Source organism: Papio anubis, chromosome X, assembly GCF_008728515.1.
Source record: "Papio anubis isolate 15944 chromosome X, Panubis1.0, whole genome shotgun sequence".
NCBI lineage: Eukaryota > Metazoa > Chordata > Mammalia > Primates > Cercopithecidae > Papio > Papio anubis.
Genome location: NC_044996.1, coordinates 34,465,201 through 34,481,602, shown reverse-complemented (window position 1 = coordinate 34,481,602; position 16,402 = coordinate 34,465,201). Strand labels below are relative to the sequence as shown.

At 48.2% G+C, this 16,402-nt stretch overlaps 1 protein-coding gene across 2 annotated transcripts in view; it reads right to left on the bottom strand.

Moving 5' to 3' along the window:
• SEPTIN6 (septin 6) overlaps positions 1–16,402 on the bottom strand; it is a 44,891-nt gene that overhangs the window by 15,601 nt on the left and 12,888 nt on the right. Inside the window, exon 2 of one of the 2 annotated variants that reach the window (XM_031660672.1) lies at positions 11,026–11,140. In XM_031660672.1, the coding sequence (XP_031516532.1) occupies positions 11,026–11,140 (115 nt within the window). Of the gene's footprint in view, positions 1–10,955; positions 11,141–16,402 lie in introns of those variants that run through there. The other variant, XM_031660673.1, reaches the window with a different exon arrangement.

The window sequence follows — 16,402 nt, the reverse complement described above, 5'->3', positions numbered from 1 at the left end:
GGCATGGTGGCTCACGCCTATAATCCCAGCACTTTGGAAGCCTGAAGCAGGCAGATCACTTGAGGTCAGGAGTTCAGGACCAGCCTGGCCAACATTGTGAAACCCTGTCTCTACCAAAAAATATATTATACATACACAATTTAGCCATGCATGGTGGCAGACGCCTGTAATCCCAGCTACTGAAAGGCTGAGGCAGGAGAATTACTTGAACCAGGGGAGGCGGAGATTGCAGTGAGCTGAGATCATGCCATTGCACTCCAGCCTGGGCAACAGAGTGAGACTCCATCTCAAAAAAAAAAAAAAAACAGTGGTCCCTTGTCAAACAAATATCCTCTCATTCCAGTCCCCGCCTCTCCTCCCTGCCAAGCCTAAACAGCCCTCTGGGGATGCCCAGATGTGCCTCCCAGTGGTGAAAACTATGCAGGCTCCTGGCTTATCCTCCCATCCTGGTTGAATGGTTGAACTTTCGGTGAGACCATTTTTAACTAAGAGGGGTGGGGTGGGGAGACTTAGCAGGCCACAAAAATTCTTCTTCTTTTTTTCTTTTTTTTTTTTTTTGATACAGCATCTCGCTCTGTCACCCAGGCTGAGTGCAGTGGCGCAGTCTCGGCTCACTGCAGTCCCTGTCTCCCGGGTTCAAGTGATTCTCCTGCCTCAGCCTCCCAAGTAGCTGGGATTACAGGCGCCGGCCACCATGCCTGGCTAATGTTTGTATTTTTAGTCGAGATGAGGTTTCACCATGTTGGCTCGGCTGGTCTCAAGCTCCTGACCTCTGGTGACCCACCCGCCTCAGCCTCCCAAAGTGCTGGGATTACAGGCATGAGCCACCGTGCCTGACCCTTATCCTTAAATTTTAAACAAACTAGCCATTTATTTGTTTAACTACTAGGCTGCGAGATACTAATAAATCAAACCATTGGAATTTTTAAAGTCTTGAACTTCACACTGGGGAAACAAGTAGGGGAAGGGCTGTGGCAGACTAGTGAAGGTTTTGGGAGCTTATTCCTGGGAGATCAAGGGATAGCAAGCCACTGTCAGGAGCCAACGAGACTTCAGGGAATGGGACATCACAAGAAGTCTGGAGCTGGTGACAAGGGAGCTAAACAGGAATCTGATATGAGGCCACAAACTGGGCTGGGCACTAAAACTGCTTATAATCTCTACAGATCCAGGCTGTATTTGACCCCTGAGCCCACCCCAAGTGACTCAGGAATACCAGGAATTAAAGAGTCAGTAGAGAGGTGGGCACTATGAAAAGAGGATATCATTAATTACTCTGGCCTGCCCTTTGAAGACAAAGACTACCCTCCCGTTTATTCTGCTATCATCATCCCTGTTTTTCCCTCTCCTCTCCCCAGCCCAGGGGGGATGTGAGCCTTGACTTCTCTTCACAGTCGGGACTGGGTTTGCATTGGGCAAATTGTGGCCTGCCAAATCCCACCTTGGGACCAAAAGCACACATCTGCAGGGTGGTTCAGGGCTAGGGTTAGAGCTACATGATGTAGAACTGAAAATGCTCCATCTTCCTTCCCCCTCTGGGTGTGTCTAGCCTGCTTCTTTTTTTTTTTTTTTTTTTTTGAGACGGAGTCTCGCTCTGTCGCCCAGGCTGGAGTACAGTGGCGTGATCTCGCATCACTGCAAGCTCTGCCTCCCGGGTTCACGCCATTCTCCTGCCTCAGCCTCCCGAGTAGCTGGGACTACAGGCGCCCGCCACCATGCCCAGCTAATTTTTTGTATTTTTAGTAGAGATGGGGTTTCACCGTGTTAGCCAGGATGGTCTTGATCCCCTGACCTCGTGATCTGCCCGCCTCGGCCTCCCAAAGTGTTGGGATTACAGGCGTGAGCCACCGCGCCCGGCCTAGCCTGCTTCTTTTATCCCAAATAATGAGCTATGAATGCAGGAGGTGCCTTTTAAAATATCTGTGTATGATGAGAGTTTTCTGTGTGTGGACAGAGAGAAGGAGAGAGAGAGAGAGAAGGGATAAGAGACAGGAGGGAGACAAGGAGAGGAAGGGAGAACAAGCAGAACATTCAATTCAGTCTGGCTACCTGGCCCCCCAGCCCAATTTCATAGCCAGGTCTGACTAACTTGGTAAATTGCCAGAGTGTGGGGAAATGGTTCCTCACACAGATCATGTTTCAAACCAGGGTCTGCTATATCCATTAGCAGCAAAGACTCTTGAAGAAGAGGCCCCCTTTTTCCTCCCCTAAAGAAACAGGAAGTATTTGGGTCCCAAGAAGAATTTTATGAGGTGGGGCCTTTGCCATGGGAGGTGGCAGACTTGGCCAAGCAGTGGAATGTATCACACCCCACCTCACCCAAATTTGGGGTGCACCTTAACTGCAAACGGGGCCAGCACCTTAGAGGTAGGAGCACAGTGTGGCTCTCACATCCTAACTCACCTCCCCTCTCAAGGGCACTGAGGTTTGAGCTACAGTTTAACTCATCTTCTTGTGTGCCTGATGAATTTTCCATGTACATCCTTACCCCCCAACTCCCTCCCATGGAACAGAAGGGAGCTCATGGAACAGAACCATCCTTACCCCCAACTCCCAAACCCTTCTGTTCCATGAGCTCCCTGCCGAATGCCCTGTAGCTCCTAGGGAGTGGGGGTCCTGTTTCCCTAGCACCCAGAGTGGGCACCCTGACTCCCCGATCCTAAGAATTCTCAGAGAGCAGGAGATGGGGCATCTTCCAGTACCCCCAGGAGTGCCTAACCCAAGGTTCACACAGAAGGCCTCAGGGGCAGCAGCGCAGCGTGAGGGACCCACCCTGTTTGCACAGCTGGAGGAATGGGGGCCGGGCAGGGCAGGACAGGGAGCTGAGAGGAACAGCAGGAGAAATGACCACCCAAACGCCTGCTGGCACAAAAGGGCTGTGGAAATTAGATGCCAAATAACGAACGTCTGGAGGAAAAGAACACCCGGGTGTCTAGGGAACTGAGATAAATGCAATAGTAGAGAGGGCAGAAAACCAAGCGAGCTCGTCCTATGGCTATCGAGAGCTCCTGTTCCAGTTTTCCATCAGTGTGGAGCCTGGGGGTCGGGGAGCCTTCCTCTCAATGACTGGCACAGACCCAGCCTGAGCCGAGGATGCTGCCCCTCCCACAGCTGCCCTGGGTCCAGTACTGAGTGTGAGTGTGTTGTGAGGGGGAGGCACACATGACCTAACTGGGATCGGGTCAGCAGATTCCACGCCCCTGCAGGAAGGTGGGGACTTGGCAATTAGATTCCAGCAGGAAACCTGAGGAGTCCCGAGGGGTCAATTTCTCACTCCTCTTCCCCCAGCCCTCCCAGAGCTCCTCCGAGTGGATAGTAAGGTTTTTAATGCATGCTCCACCAGCCAAGAGGCTTTCATCTCACTTTGCTTAATGTAGATAGTATTCTAGAAACAACAGTTTTAAAAACATTTTTAAGCATATATGAGTACTATGAAATATGTTTTTTTCAAACTATACTCTTGCAGGGCACGGTGGCTCAGGCCTGTAATCCCAGCACTTTGCGAAGTCGAGGCGGGTAGATCACCTGAGGTCAGGAGTTGGAGACCAGCCTGGCCAACATGGTGAAACCCTGGCTCTACTAAAAATACAAAAATTAACCGGGCATGGTGGCGGGCTCCTGTAATCCCAGCTACTCGGGAGGCTGAGGGTGGAGAATCGTTAGAACCCAAGAAGCAGAGGTTGCAGTGAGCCAAGATCTCACCACTACACTCCAGTCTGGGTGACAGAGCGAGACCCCATCTAAGAAAGAAAGGAAAGAGAGAGAGAGCGAGAGCGAGAGCGAGAGAGAGAGACAGAAAGAGAGAGAAAAAGAAAAGACTTCTAGCCAGGTTATTGCTAAGTTACTGTGTGACATGAACTGAGCCCTTTCCCCTCTCTGGGTCCCAGTCTCTTTTTCTATAAAATGAGAGGGTTGGTAATAACGGCTATTGTTTACAGTCACTGCTGTAAGGTTTTTACATATATTTTCTTGTTTATTCCTCACAGCAAGCCTATGAGGTAGATGTTACTATTTGTCCTCAATTTATAGATGGGTTAACCAAGCCACTTACTAGCTTTGTAAATTTGCACCAGTTCCTCAGCATCTCTGCTCCTTACTTTCCTCATCTATAAAATGTGGAGGGGCCTGGCACGGTGGCTTATGCCTGTAATCCCAGCACTTTGGGAGACTGAAGCAGGAGGATCAGTTGAGGCCAGGAGTTCGAGACCAGCCTGACCAACATAGACCCCGTCTCTGTTTTACTTTTTATTTCCACAGGTTTTTGGGGGGACAGGTGGTGTTTGGTTACATGAGTAAGTTATTTAGTGGTGATGTGTGAGATTTCGATGCACCCATCTCCTGAGCAGTATACACTGAACCCAATTTGTAGTCTTTTATTCTTTACCCCCTTCCCACCCTTTCCCCCTGAGTCCCCAAAGTCCATTGTGTTATTCTTATGCCTTTGCATCCTCATAGCTTAGCTCCCACTTACGAGAACATACAATGTTTGGTTTTCCATTCCTGAGTTACTTCACTTAGAATAATAGATCTATTTTAGAAACTAGTAATAATAAAATGTGGAGGAAGTAACTAGTCCAAGGTCACAAACTAGTACGTGGCAGAGCCAGCATTTGAATCCAGGCAGGCTGATGCTGGAGTCCATGCTTTTAACCAATGTGCTCTAGCGAGACGCATAGGTGTGACATGTTTGTTCATTCAGTCATTCAATGAGTCTTTACGAAGCCTCTAATAGGAGCCAGGCACAGTTACAGGAGCTGCAGATACAGCAATGAACAAGATAGCCACAATCCCTGTTCTTGTGGACCTAAAGTCTCTTCCAGTTCTGAATGTTGAACCCAGAGAAATGTCTCTGAGTTTAACAGGGAGGTGCCCAAAAGGAAACACTCCAGGAACTCCGGTTGGCTAAGGAAGCCTATGGAAAGGGACAAGGTCATGCCTGGTTCTGTGACCTTGTCCTTTCTCCTTCCTGATCTTGCAGAGGCCCCGCATGCAGTGGTGTGCTGGAGCCAGCTTGTCCGCTTCCTGCATCTCTTCCCAAGCCCACGTGCAGTGATGTCATGTTGGTAGCTTAACAGCAGCCATGGCAGGAGTAATGACACCAAGGAAATGAGCAGATGCATCAAACCACAACAGTTTTTCTCCTGAGATGGGCTGTGACGTTGACCAGCACACCACTGCTAGCGGCCTGTTTTAGACAAGTGAGCAGCTGGCCTTTCCCAGAGATGAAGGTATGAAACAATTGATCCTTGGCCTTGATAGAATGCTAGCTGCCCTTTCCCTCCTCCTGCAGCAAGCCTCAATCCTGCTTCTCTTGTGTGACTGTTTTTTTCCATGTTCAACAGAGCCCAGTTGAGCCTGGAATCCTGAGCAGCTTCAAAGTAAATATTATCATTATGACCCTTTGTGCTCCTCACAGCCATGACTGCTACTGGGGCATTTGGATGGATGAGTCTCTTTGGGGCTTGTTCCCAGGAGTGCAAAGTAACGGGCCCCAGAATATTTGTACTGTTGGCTCTGGTGGTTCCTCTGAGGCATTCTGTACTGTATCTAGGATCAAGGGATCCTTGAAATTTCCAAAGCTAAGGGACTAGTATATGTGTTTTCATGGGGAGAAAGAGGAACCTCACCTCTATGGTAATTACGGTCAACCCTAGAGAATATATTGGAGAGGAATCATAATATGCTCACACTCATGTGCCTAGTCCTCTAAAAAGAATAGTAGGCCAGGTGCAGTGGCTTATGCCTATAATCCCAGCACTTTGGGAGGTCAAGGTGGGCGGATCACTTGAGGTCAAGAGTTCGAGACCAGCCTGGCCAACATGGTGAGATCCTGTCTCTACTAAAAATACAAAATCAAATAGCTGGGAATGGTGGTGCACACCTGTGATCCCAAGTACTATGGAGGCTGAGGCATGAGAATCACTTGAACCTGGGAGATGCAGGTTGCAGTAAGCAGAGATAGTACCACTCCACTCCAGCCTGGGTGACAGAGTGAGACTCTGTCTCAAAAAAAAATAATAATAATAATAATTGTAGGTGCCATTTATTGGTATCCTTACTATAAATTAGGTTCTGGATTATTAAAAATTCTCAGCTGGGCGCAGTAGCTCACGCCTATAATCCCAGCATTTTGGGAGGCTGAGGCAGGCAGATCACCTGAGGTCGGGAGTTTGAGACCAGCCTGATCAACATGGAGAAACCCCATCTCTACTAAAAATACAAAATTAGTTGGGCATGGTGGTGCACGCCTGCAATCCCAGCTACTCAGGAGGCTGAGGCAGGAGAATTGTTTGAACCCGGGAGGCAGAGGATGCGGTGAGCCAAGATCATGCGACTGCACTCCAGCCTGGGCAACAAGAGCAAAACTCCATCTCACACACACACACACACACACAAACACAAAAATTCTCTCTCTCAGTTGCAACACATATATGTGCACAGATGTACACACATATGCACAAGCATATAGGATACTTTGCTGGACGTAGGCCTATGATCAGCAGCCCAGCACCAAGATAAACAATAGTGTGAAAAAATATCCTAGGTCTCTGTTAATAATTGAAGCTAGTGCTACCATAATTTTACACCAAAAATGCTCTATCAAGAAAAAGAAAAGTCTGGATACAGTGGCTCATGCCTGTAATTCCAGGACTTTTGGGGAGAGGTAACAGGAGGATTGCTTGAGCCCAGGAGTTCGAGATCAGCCTGGGCAACATAGTGAGACCTTGTTTCTTTTTTTTGAGACTGAGTCTGGCTCTGTCGCCCAGGCTGGAGTCGCGGTGGCGGGATCTCCAGCTCACTGCAAGCCTCCGCCTCCCGGGTTCAGCCATTCTCCTGCCTCAGCCTCCCGAGTAGCTGGGACCACGAAGCCGCCACTTAAGCCCGACTGGATTTTTGTATTTTTTAGTAGACACGGGGTTTCACCTTGTTAGCCAGGATGGTCTCGATCTCCTGACCTCGTGATCCGCCCGTCTCGGCCTCCCAAAGTGCTGGGATTACAGGCTTGAGCCACCGCGCCCGGCCGTAAGACCTTGTTTCTACACAATAATTTTAATTTAAAAAAAAATTAGCCAGGCATGGTGGCATGTGCCAGTAGTCCCAGCTACTCAGGAGGCTGAGGTGGGAGGATTGCTTGAGCCTAGGAGGTTGAGGCTGCAGTGAGCTGTGATCACGCCACAGCACTCCAGCCTGGGCAACAGAGTAAGACTGTGTCTCAAAAGAAAAGAAAAGAAAATACTTTGGGGAAATATATTCTATGCCCAAACAGCATCTTTTTATAACAGTCATTAAGGGAGTAAATGTACACAGGCAGTAGGCATGAACTATGGTCACAAAAAGCTCTGCAAGATAAAAGATCACCTTCAGCAGCTAAGCTATGGACCCTTTGCCTAGTCAGCGACTGGATCCAGCCTCATGGCTGGGCTGACATTGCAGCTTCAGAGTTACTATAAGCTACTCATAACCTTGGCCCAAATTGTGGGTTCTCTGAGCAAGGACAGGGTGGTGAGCATAGCAAGAGGGCAGGATGCATGCATTGCAGGGTTTTTTGGAACAGGGATGAAATTAACCCAGTTGGAGCTGGCCTATCCAGTGGTTGCACCTGCAGGTCTAAGACAGGAGCTACAGAGGCAGCCATTTCCTGAAACTTGACAAGTGGGGAGCAAAAGAGAGTCTGTGACTCCTTGAGGATGAGAGCATCTCCTTCCTACTCCTCCCCTCTTGGAGGGTTTGTGCTGGACACTTGAGCAATTCCATCCCAGTAGGTGCAAGTGGAAGCAGTTGTAGCTGTACAATGTCTAGGTGGAAACTAGAGGATGGGGGATTACTATTTCTCCCACCCACTTTGCCTTGAGCTTGGCTGCCTCTGGGCCCTAGGGGAGCCTGTGCTCCACATATCAAATTACCCTACACTTCCACCCTCAGAGATCCATTTCAATTCACATGGCCCCCCTCCTAAAGCTTTACTAGTCCACCCAATCGCACTGGTTGCAAGGTTGCTTAGAGTGGGTCTGTCATTTTCTCTTCTCATCTCAACTTCAGTACAGGTCATATGGAGTTCTGGGAAGAATGCCAAGGCACTCTGATATGTTTGTGCTGAAATATTGTGGTAATCAAATATTATGTGAAATAAGTTGGCCATCAGCCAAAGATTGGAGCTCTTGTTAGTTAAACAGAGATTTGGCAGTGCTAATATTGGATGTGATAGTCTTTGCACTTGATGTCGATTACTATGACTTCTAGTTATTTTACATTTTTCTCCAAATAGCACCTAATGATAACCATTAGTTAGACTTTCAGCATTTGAAGAATTAACAGCCTAGATCTGGACTCTAAGGCCCTCGATGTGTAATTCTGTGAAGCACATATTTTCTTTCTTTCTTTTTTAATGTACTGCTTTGTTCGCTAACGCCTCCAGGTATATTTTTCTCCCTGTGAACAAGGACATGCATAGTAGAAGTCACATCTTAAAAATAAGTTTGAGTATAAATCTGTTGATTGAAACTGAAGCACATATTTTCAGCTGATAGGTTCCAAAGTTGATGTGGGCCAGGCACGGTGGCTCATGCCTATAATCCCAGCACTTTGGTAGGCCGAGGCAAGTGGATCCCTTGAGCTTAGGAGTTCGAGACCAGCCTGGGCAACACAATGAGACCTCACCTCATCTCTACAAAAAAATGAGCCCGGTCACATGCCTGTAATCCTAGCTACTTTGGAGGCTGAGGTGGGAGGGATGCTTGAGCCTGGGAGGTTGAGGCTGCAGTGAGCCTCTGCACTACAGCCTGGGTGACACAAGGACACTTTGTCTCAAACAACAACAACAACAAAACCAAAGGTGTGTGGGAGTGAGCCATTTAGCTAGGGAGTGAGCCTAGCTTGTGGGAACAACTGCCCATCATCTGTTGTTCTCCACTTGTCCTTAAATGTGGAGCAACTCTCTTACAAAAAGTGACCGGAAAAAGAATGCTGGGGATAGAGGAAAAAAAAAAAGATAAAGAGCCCAAGAAAATGAATGACCTTAGTGAGAAAACAGAATTTCTAGGCCGGGCGCAGTGGCTCATGCCTGTAATCCCAGAAGTTTGGGAGGCCAAGGCGGGCGGATCACTTGAGGTCATGAATTTGAGACCATCTTGGCCAACAGGGTGAAACTCAGTCTCTACTAAAAGTACAGAAATTAGCTGGGTGTAGTGGCATGCACCTGTAGTCCCAGCTACTCAGGAGGCTGAGGCAGGAGAATCACTTGAACCCGGGAGGTGGAGGTTGCAGTGAGTTGATATCGTGCCACTGCACTCCAGTCCAGGTGACAGTGCAAGACTCTGTCTCAAAAAAAAAAAAAAAAAAAGGAAAGAAAAAAAAGAAAGAAAAAACAGAAATTCTGAATACATTAAAGAGTAAAATAACCAATTTAGTAGTAGTTCAGATTTACTACATGAACAAGTTCCCCATACACTCTATACAAAAATAAAAGGCAATTAGCAAAAGTGTTTGAGTGTTTCAGCCAGTACAAAAACCGACTTTATTCTGGTATTTATCTAATCATTAAGGTTCAGAAGGTCACTGAAAATATGCAGGTATGCTTTCCCATGCTACAGGGTGAAAATTATATGCTATGATCATGTTTGCAAATTTGGGATATTTAAGATCTAAGAAAAAAAGTTTTGTTTTTTTTTTTGAGACAGAGTCTCGCTCTGTTGCCCAGGATGGAGTGCAGTGGTGCGATCTCGGCTCACTGCAAGCTCCGCCTCCCGGGTTCACGCCATTCTCCCACCTCAGCCTCCCAAGTAGCTGGGACTACAGGCGCCCGCCACCACGTCTGGCTAATTTTTTTTTTTGTATTTTTAGTAGAGATGGGGTTTCACCATGTTAGCCAGGATGGTCTCGATTTCCTGACCTCGTGATCCTCCTGCCTCGGCCTCCCAAAGTGCTGGGATTACAGGCATGAGTTACCGTGCCCAGCCAAAGACATTCTTAAAGAAGGAACTGTTATCCCTCATATTTGTTTGATTGGTGCTCAGTGGTTTCCAAAGTGCTTTCATGTGCTCAAGAGATGTTGCTGGCAGCAGTTAAGAGAAGCAGGGGGAGGAACAAGGGGTCAACCAGGCCTGAGTCCTCATTATGGTGCCACTTCTTCTGTGTTGCCTCAGTTAAGTCCCTTATCCTCCCCAAGACTGTGTCTCCACCTGTTTCATGAGGATACAAATGCTACTTGCTCTGCTCACTTCGCAGAGTCCTGGTAATGTCCAAAGAGCTAATGTGAGAAAGTGAAAAGTATAATGAATGGTTCCTGTGGCATTCACTCATTCATTCATTTCACAGATATTACTGCACTCTGCTTGTGCTGTGATTAGCAGATAGAGGGGGCTAAGACCAGTTCCCACTGTTGAGATTAAATGTGTAGGTAGAAGCCAGGCACAGTGGCTCACACCTGTAATCCTAGCACTTTGGGAGGCCAAGATGGGTGGATTACTTGAGCTCAGGAGTTCGAGACCAGCCTGGGCAACATAGTGAGACCCCGTCTCAAAAAAAAAAGTCTAGGTAGAGAGATAGGTAAAGGGAATAAAAGAATGTTGCATACAGCTGTGTGGTGCCTGTATGAGCTCAAACTAAACCAAGCACAGGAAAACTACAGAGGAAACAGACCCAACCCACTGCCCACAGCTGGCGGGCAGGCGTTTTTCCTCAGCTATCCCCTCCCTCCCAATTCTGCCCTGGCTCCTGTCTTCTGTAGTCAAAATGAACTCTGCAGCCGTCCTGAGCCAGCCAGCTCCCTTACAGAATTTCCACTGGGTCTCACATAGCTCAGTTTCCCCCCAAGATATGGCCCAATACTCTGGTCTGGCCAGGGGAAAAAAGTAATTACAGCCATCTGCTTACAAAAAACAGGCAAAGAGATAAAAGAAGAGGGGAGAGACACTCTCACAACTAAATCAGAATGACACACTATTTAACCTAATTACCTGCAAAGCCGTATCCAGCCATTAAGGATCCATATTCTGTAATAGAATTTCCTGCTATGGAAATACTCACCCACGCACAGGATGTTGAAGCAGAAGCCCTGGCTGACGGACTTATTCACCAGCTGGTCAGGCAAGCTGTCAAACCCCACATGTCCAGCCAGGGGGACAGTTCGGCAACCTTCACCCTAATTTGGAAGGAATGGGGGAGAAAATGAAAATGTGCTTAAAAGCAGTCTGAGTCTCACTTCTCCATCCAAATGTTCGCCGTGCAAGGAAGTCACACCCGCCCAGGTCCAGTGTGTCATCTCTTCCCTCAGCTACTCCCTGCTCCAAAGCAAAATGGCCCGTCAGCTTGGAAATCACAGATTCTTGAGACAGGCATCCTCTAGGCTCAATAGTGAATGTCGCCACAACTTCAGAGAAAATTACAGAGGAGCTTATTAGGGGCAGGAGAGTGGAGTCAGGGGAGGAGAATGTTGGCACAGGAGGTTCACAGACTCAGGTTAAATCTCCACTCAGTCATTTACAAGCTGAGTAACTTGCTGAGACTGTTTCTTTCCACATCTGCCATCTGAGATAATATGGCATATCTTAGAGGTGACTGGGAGCCTCAGAAGCGCTAATACATGTAACGAGCTTAGTACATGCAGAAGTGTTCGGTAAGTATTACGAAAAGGGTTTAAAAAGCAATTATTGGGCCGGGTGCGGTGGCTCACACCTGTAATCCCAGCACTTTGGGAGCCCGAGGCGGGTGGATCACTTGAGGTCAGGAGTCCGACACCAGCCTGGCCAACATGGCGAAACCCTGTCTCTACCAAAAAAACAAAAAGTAGCTGGGCATGGTGGCGGGTGCCTGTAATCCCAGCTACTTGGGAGGCTGAGGCAGGAGAATTGCTTGAACCCTGGAGGTGGAGGTTGCAGTGAGCTGAGATCATGCCACTGCATTCCAGCCTGGGCAACAAAAGCAAAACTCTGTCTCAAAAAAAAAAAAATCAATTATTGACTGGCAAAATGTCTTACACCTGTAATCCCAACACTTTGGGAGGCCAAGGTGGGTGGATCACTTGAGGCGAAGAATTTGAGACCAGCCTGGGCAACACAGTGAGACAACGTCTCTACAAAAAATCAAAAACTAGCTGAGCGTGGTGGCATGTGCCTGTGTAGTCCCAGCTACTTGGGAGGCTGAGGTGGGAGGACTGCTTGTGTCCAGGAGGTAGAGGCTACTGGTGTGCTATGGTAACACACTGAGCGAAAAAGAAAGATATTTTCTTAAAAAAAAAAAAAAAAAAAAAAAAAAAGCAATTGTTCCTCTCTCTAGGACACTTTGAGGATCTACAAAGGCAGTGTAGTGTAGAGGTTAAGAGCAGAGGCTTTGAAATCTGGCAGGTGTGAGTTACAGCCCCATCTCCGCCACCTCCTGGCTGTGTCACCCTCAGACAAGTTATGTAAACTTCTCAAGTTTTCCCCATCCATAAAATTGGAAACTATTGAGTAGGAGTGTAAGGATTATACAGGATCACGCTCCTCAAGCCCTTAGCGCAGTGCCTAGCATGTGGTGAGCATTCAATCAGCAGTAGCTGCTGCTGTTATTCACTGTGGGGTTATCGTTACAACCCCAGCCTAAAGGGTACTGCATGGAACACTGTGGCTCCCTATGGCTACAAGAAGCTGCCTCTGTGCTTCCTCTGGGTCCTTTGACTCCCTAAGGGTCAGCCAAGCCACTCCCAGCCCTGGAAAGCAGAGGGCCTTTGCTTTTCCTGCAAGACCCAAAGCTGCTTATAGTTAATGATTTTAAAAAACAGGAGGAGCCTCAAACTGGGACAGGATTCCAAGGAGCCAGGGGGAAGCATAAAAGGGGCCTGCATGGACTCAAGAAATGTGCCAACTACAAACCAACGGCCACAGGGGAGGGGAGGGGACAGGAGAGAAGGGAAGCTGGAGACAGCTAAGTTGACAAGAAGTGAGTACTATGTAAGGAGTTAGTTTCTGTTGGGTGGGGCTGCACCAAGCTTTCCATAACTAGAAAGATGCCAAGAGCAATCCAAGAAGGGCATGGTTAGTGCCAGGAGGCCCAGCCCAGAATCCCAGGCTGCACTAAGCAGACAGCTCTTCTGTTGGGCTGGACCAGTTTTTAGACTAGGTCCATAATAAGAGCACATTTTCACACTGAAAGGGGTGGGCTGTGAGGGTGGAGGAGCCTCTCAGCAGCCCACTTTGTCAGAACTGGCTCCCAGATAGCCCCTTCACACAGCTTTAGCTCTCACTCCCATCAGTATCATTGGATCCTCTGAGGGCAAGCAACAGGGCTAGTGCCGGTGAATGCCATGTGGCAAGTTCATTACCCTCACACATCTCACCCCACACACTCCCAGTGGAGAACTCTTAACAGACAGCCCATACGCCATTATTCAGTGAGAGTGGGCATATTTTCTGCCCCAGGGGGCCCCCTGAAGACAGCTGAGGCTGGGTGCAGTGGTTCACACCTGCAATCGCAGCACTTTGGGAGGCCGAAGTGGGCGGCTCTCTTGAACCCAGGAGTTTGAGACCAGACTGAGCAACATGGCAAAACCCCACCTCAACAACAAGAAAAATACAAAAATGAGCCCGGCATGGTGGCGTCAGCCTGTGGTCTCAGCTACTCAGCAGGCTGAGGTGGGAGGATCACCTGAGCCCAGGAGGTCGAGGCTGCAGTCAGCCATGATCTCGCCATTGCACTCCAGCCTGGGTAACAGAGCAAGACCCTATCTTGGCCGGCGCGGTGGCTCACGCCTGTAATCCCACCACTTTGGGAGGCCGAGGCGGGCGGATCACGAGGTCAGGAGATGGAGACCATCCTGGTTAACACGGTGAAACTCCGTCTCTACTAAAAATTCCAAAAATTAGCCAGGAGTGGTGGCAAGCGCCTGTAGTCCCAGCTACTTGGGAGGCTGAGGCAGGAGAATGGCGGGAACCCGGGAGGCGGGGCTTGCAGTAAGCTGAGATCGCGCCACTGCACTCCAGCCTGGGCGACAGAGCGAGACTCCGTCTCAAAAAAATAAATAAATAAATAAAAATTTAAAAAAAGCTGAGCCTCATGAGTGGTTCACATCACTCAAGGCTTTGTTCTACATTCACCCCTTTCTGCTTCTTCTTCCCATTTCCCCTTCTCTTTATTAAAGCAAACAAAGTAAGATGCAAGATTCCCACTGCTAGTTCTTGGTCCCCAATGCTGCAGGGGAGTCAGGGACATGAGAACTAACACGCTTTCTTAACGGAGCCTCCAATGCAGCAGGCATCGGAAATTGAGGTGGACTCAGAGTTGAGGTTTCCTGAGCCAATTGTTATCATCCCTGGCTGCCTCTTCCTGCCTCCAACAAATTCAGCACCATGAAGCTTCAAGTGCTCCAAAGCCAAAAGCAGAGGAAATGAATTTTCAAACTGAAGACAGTGGAAGGTAGTGGAAAGAGCTTCACACCTTATTCCTAAAGATTTACTCCATTGCCAACAACTTACCAAACACCTCCCATGTCCCGCCATTATCTCCCACCTAGCACAGTGCTGTAAAGAGCCCTAAAAGGCAGAAGAAAGAATCTTTTTTTTTTTTTTTTTTGAGGAGTCTCTCCCTGTCGCCCAGGCTGGAGTGCAGTGGCGCGATCTCGGCTCACTGCAAGCCCTGCCTCCCGGGTTCAAGCGATTCTCCTGCCTCAGCCTCCCGAGTAGCTGGGTGCCCACCACCACATCTGGCTAATTTTTCGTATATTTTAGTAGAGACAGGGTTTCGCCATGTTGGCCAGGCTGGTCTTGAACTACTGACCTCAGGTGATCAACCTACCTTGGCCTACCAAAGCGCTGGAATTACAGGCGTGAGCCACTATGCCTGACCCAAAAGAAAGAATTTTCTAAGCCCTAAGAAGCAGTAGTATGGACTTCATTTCCTAAGCAATGGGATTTGGAGGATTTTGAGTGATTTGAGCAGGGAGGGCCATGATACAGGGAGTGTTTTTAAAAGACCACTCCAGCTGCAGGGTGTTTGCTTGATTGGATGGACAGAGAGACTAGGAGCAGGAAGACATAGGAGGAGATGACTCCAATAATCTTTGAGCCAGCAGAGTGACATCCAGGCATTGTGACAATAAATGCTTGTTGGTGTGAACGGACCTGACTTGGGGCTCAAAGAGAAGGAACAAATTTGAGAGATGTCTTAAAGAAGGGATGAGCCTCTGCCGGGCGCGGTGGCTCACGCCTGTAATCCCAGCACTTTGGGAGGCTGAGGAGGGCAGATCACGAGGTCAGGAGTTCAAAACCAGCCTGGCCAACATGGTGAAACCCCATCTCTACTAAAAATGCAAAAATTAGCCGGGCGTGGTGGCGGGAGCCTGTAATTCCAGCCACTCAGGAAGCTGAGGCAGGAAAATCCTCAAACCCAGGAGGCGGAGTTTGCAGTGAGCCGAGATTGTACCACTGCACTCCAGCCAGCCTGGGGGACAGAGAGAGACTCTGTCTCAAAAATAAATTAATTAATTAACTAAAAAAGAAGGAATGAACCTCAAGGAGTGATTGGGCAAAGGGAGCAATCGCAAGGGTCTAAGCCCGGGAGCTCAGACTGACAGCACTATGGAGAGACACAGGAAAGCCAGGAAAAGATGCTTGTTTAGTAGGGATGACAAGGAGCCTGGTTTTAAATTAGCTGTTACTAAAAAAAATTACATTTATCAGATTTTTTATTTTGTGGAAGTAATCAATGTTCTCTGTAGAAATTTTAGAATATACAGATAATAATAAAGGAGAAAATAAAAATCAACCATAGTATCACTCTCCAGAGATAAACACTGTTAATTTTATTTATTTATTTTTTCAAGACGGAGTTTCACTCTTGTTGTCCAGGCTGGAGTGCAGTGGCACAATCTCGGCCCACGGGTTCAAGCGATTCTCCTGTCTCAGCCTCCAGAGTAGCTGGGACTACAGGCGTGCACCAGCACGCCCAGCTCATTTTTGTATTTTTAGTAGATATGCGGTTTCACCGTGTTGGCCAGGCTGGTCTTGAACTCCTGACCTCAAATGATCTAGTCACCTCGGCCTTCCAAAGTGCTGGGATTACAGGAGTGAGCCACCATGCCCAGCCACTGGTGACTCTTAGAATCCTTATTTCTTTTGTATCTGTTACCCAGGGTCCAATACACCTAAATTAACTGAGGAGTTTGGGAAAGAAGGGACATGGAACCTGGTCAGTGTGTTTTTCTTGCTAACTGGGATTTAAGCAGTAAACTTTTTGTCTCAATCCCTGTAGCTAAGAGAGCTTCAAAAATGCATTTGTGGCCGGACGCGATGGCTCATGCCTGTAATCCCAGCACTTTGGGGGGCTGAGGCAGGTGGATCATGAGGTCAGGAGTTCAAGACCAGCCTGGCCAACATGGTGAAACCCCATCTCTACTAAAAATACACAAATTGGCTGGGCATGGTGGCAGATG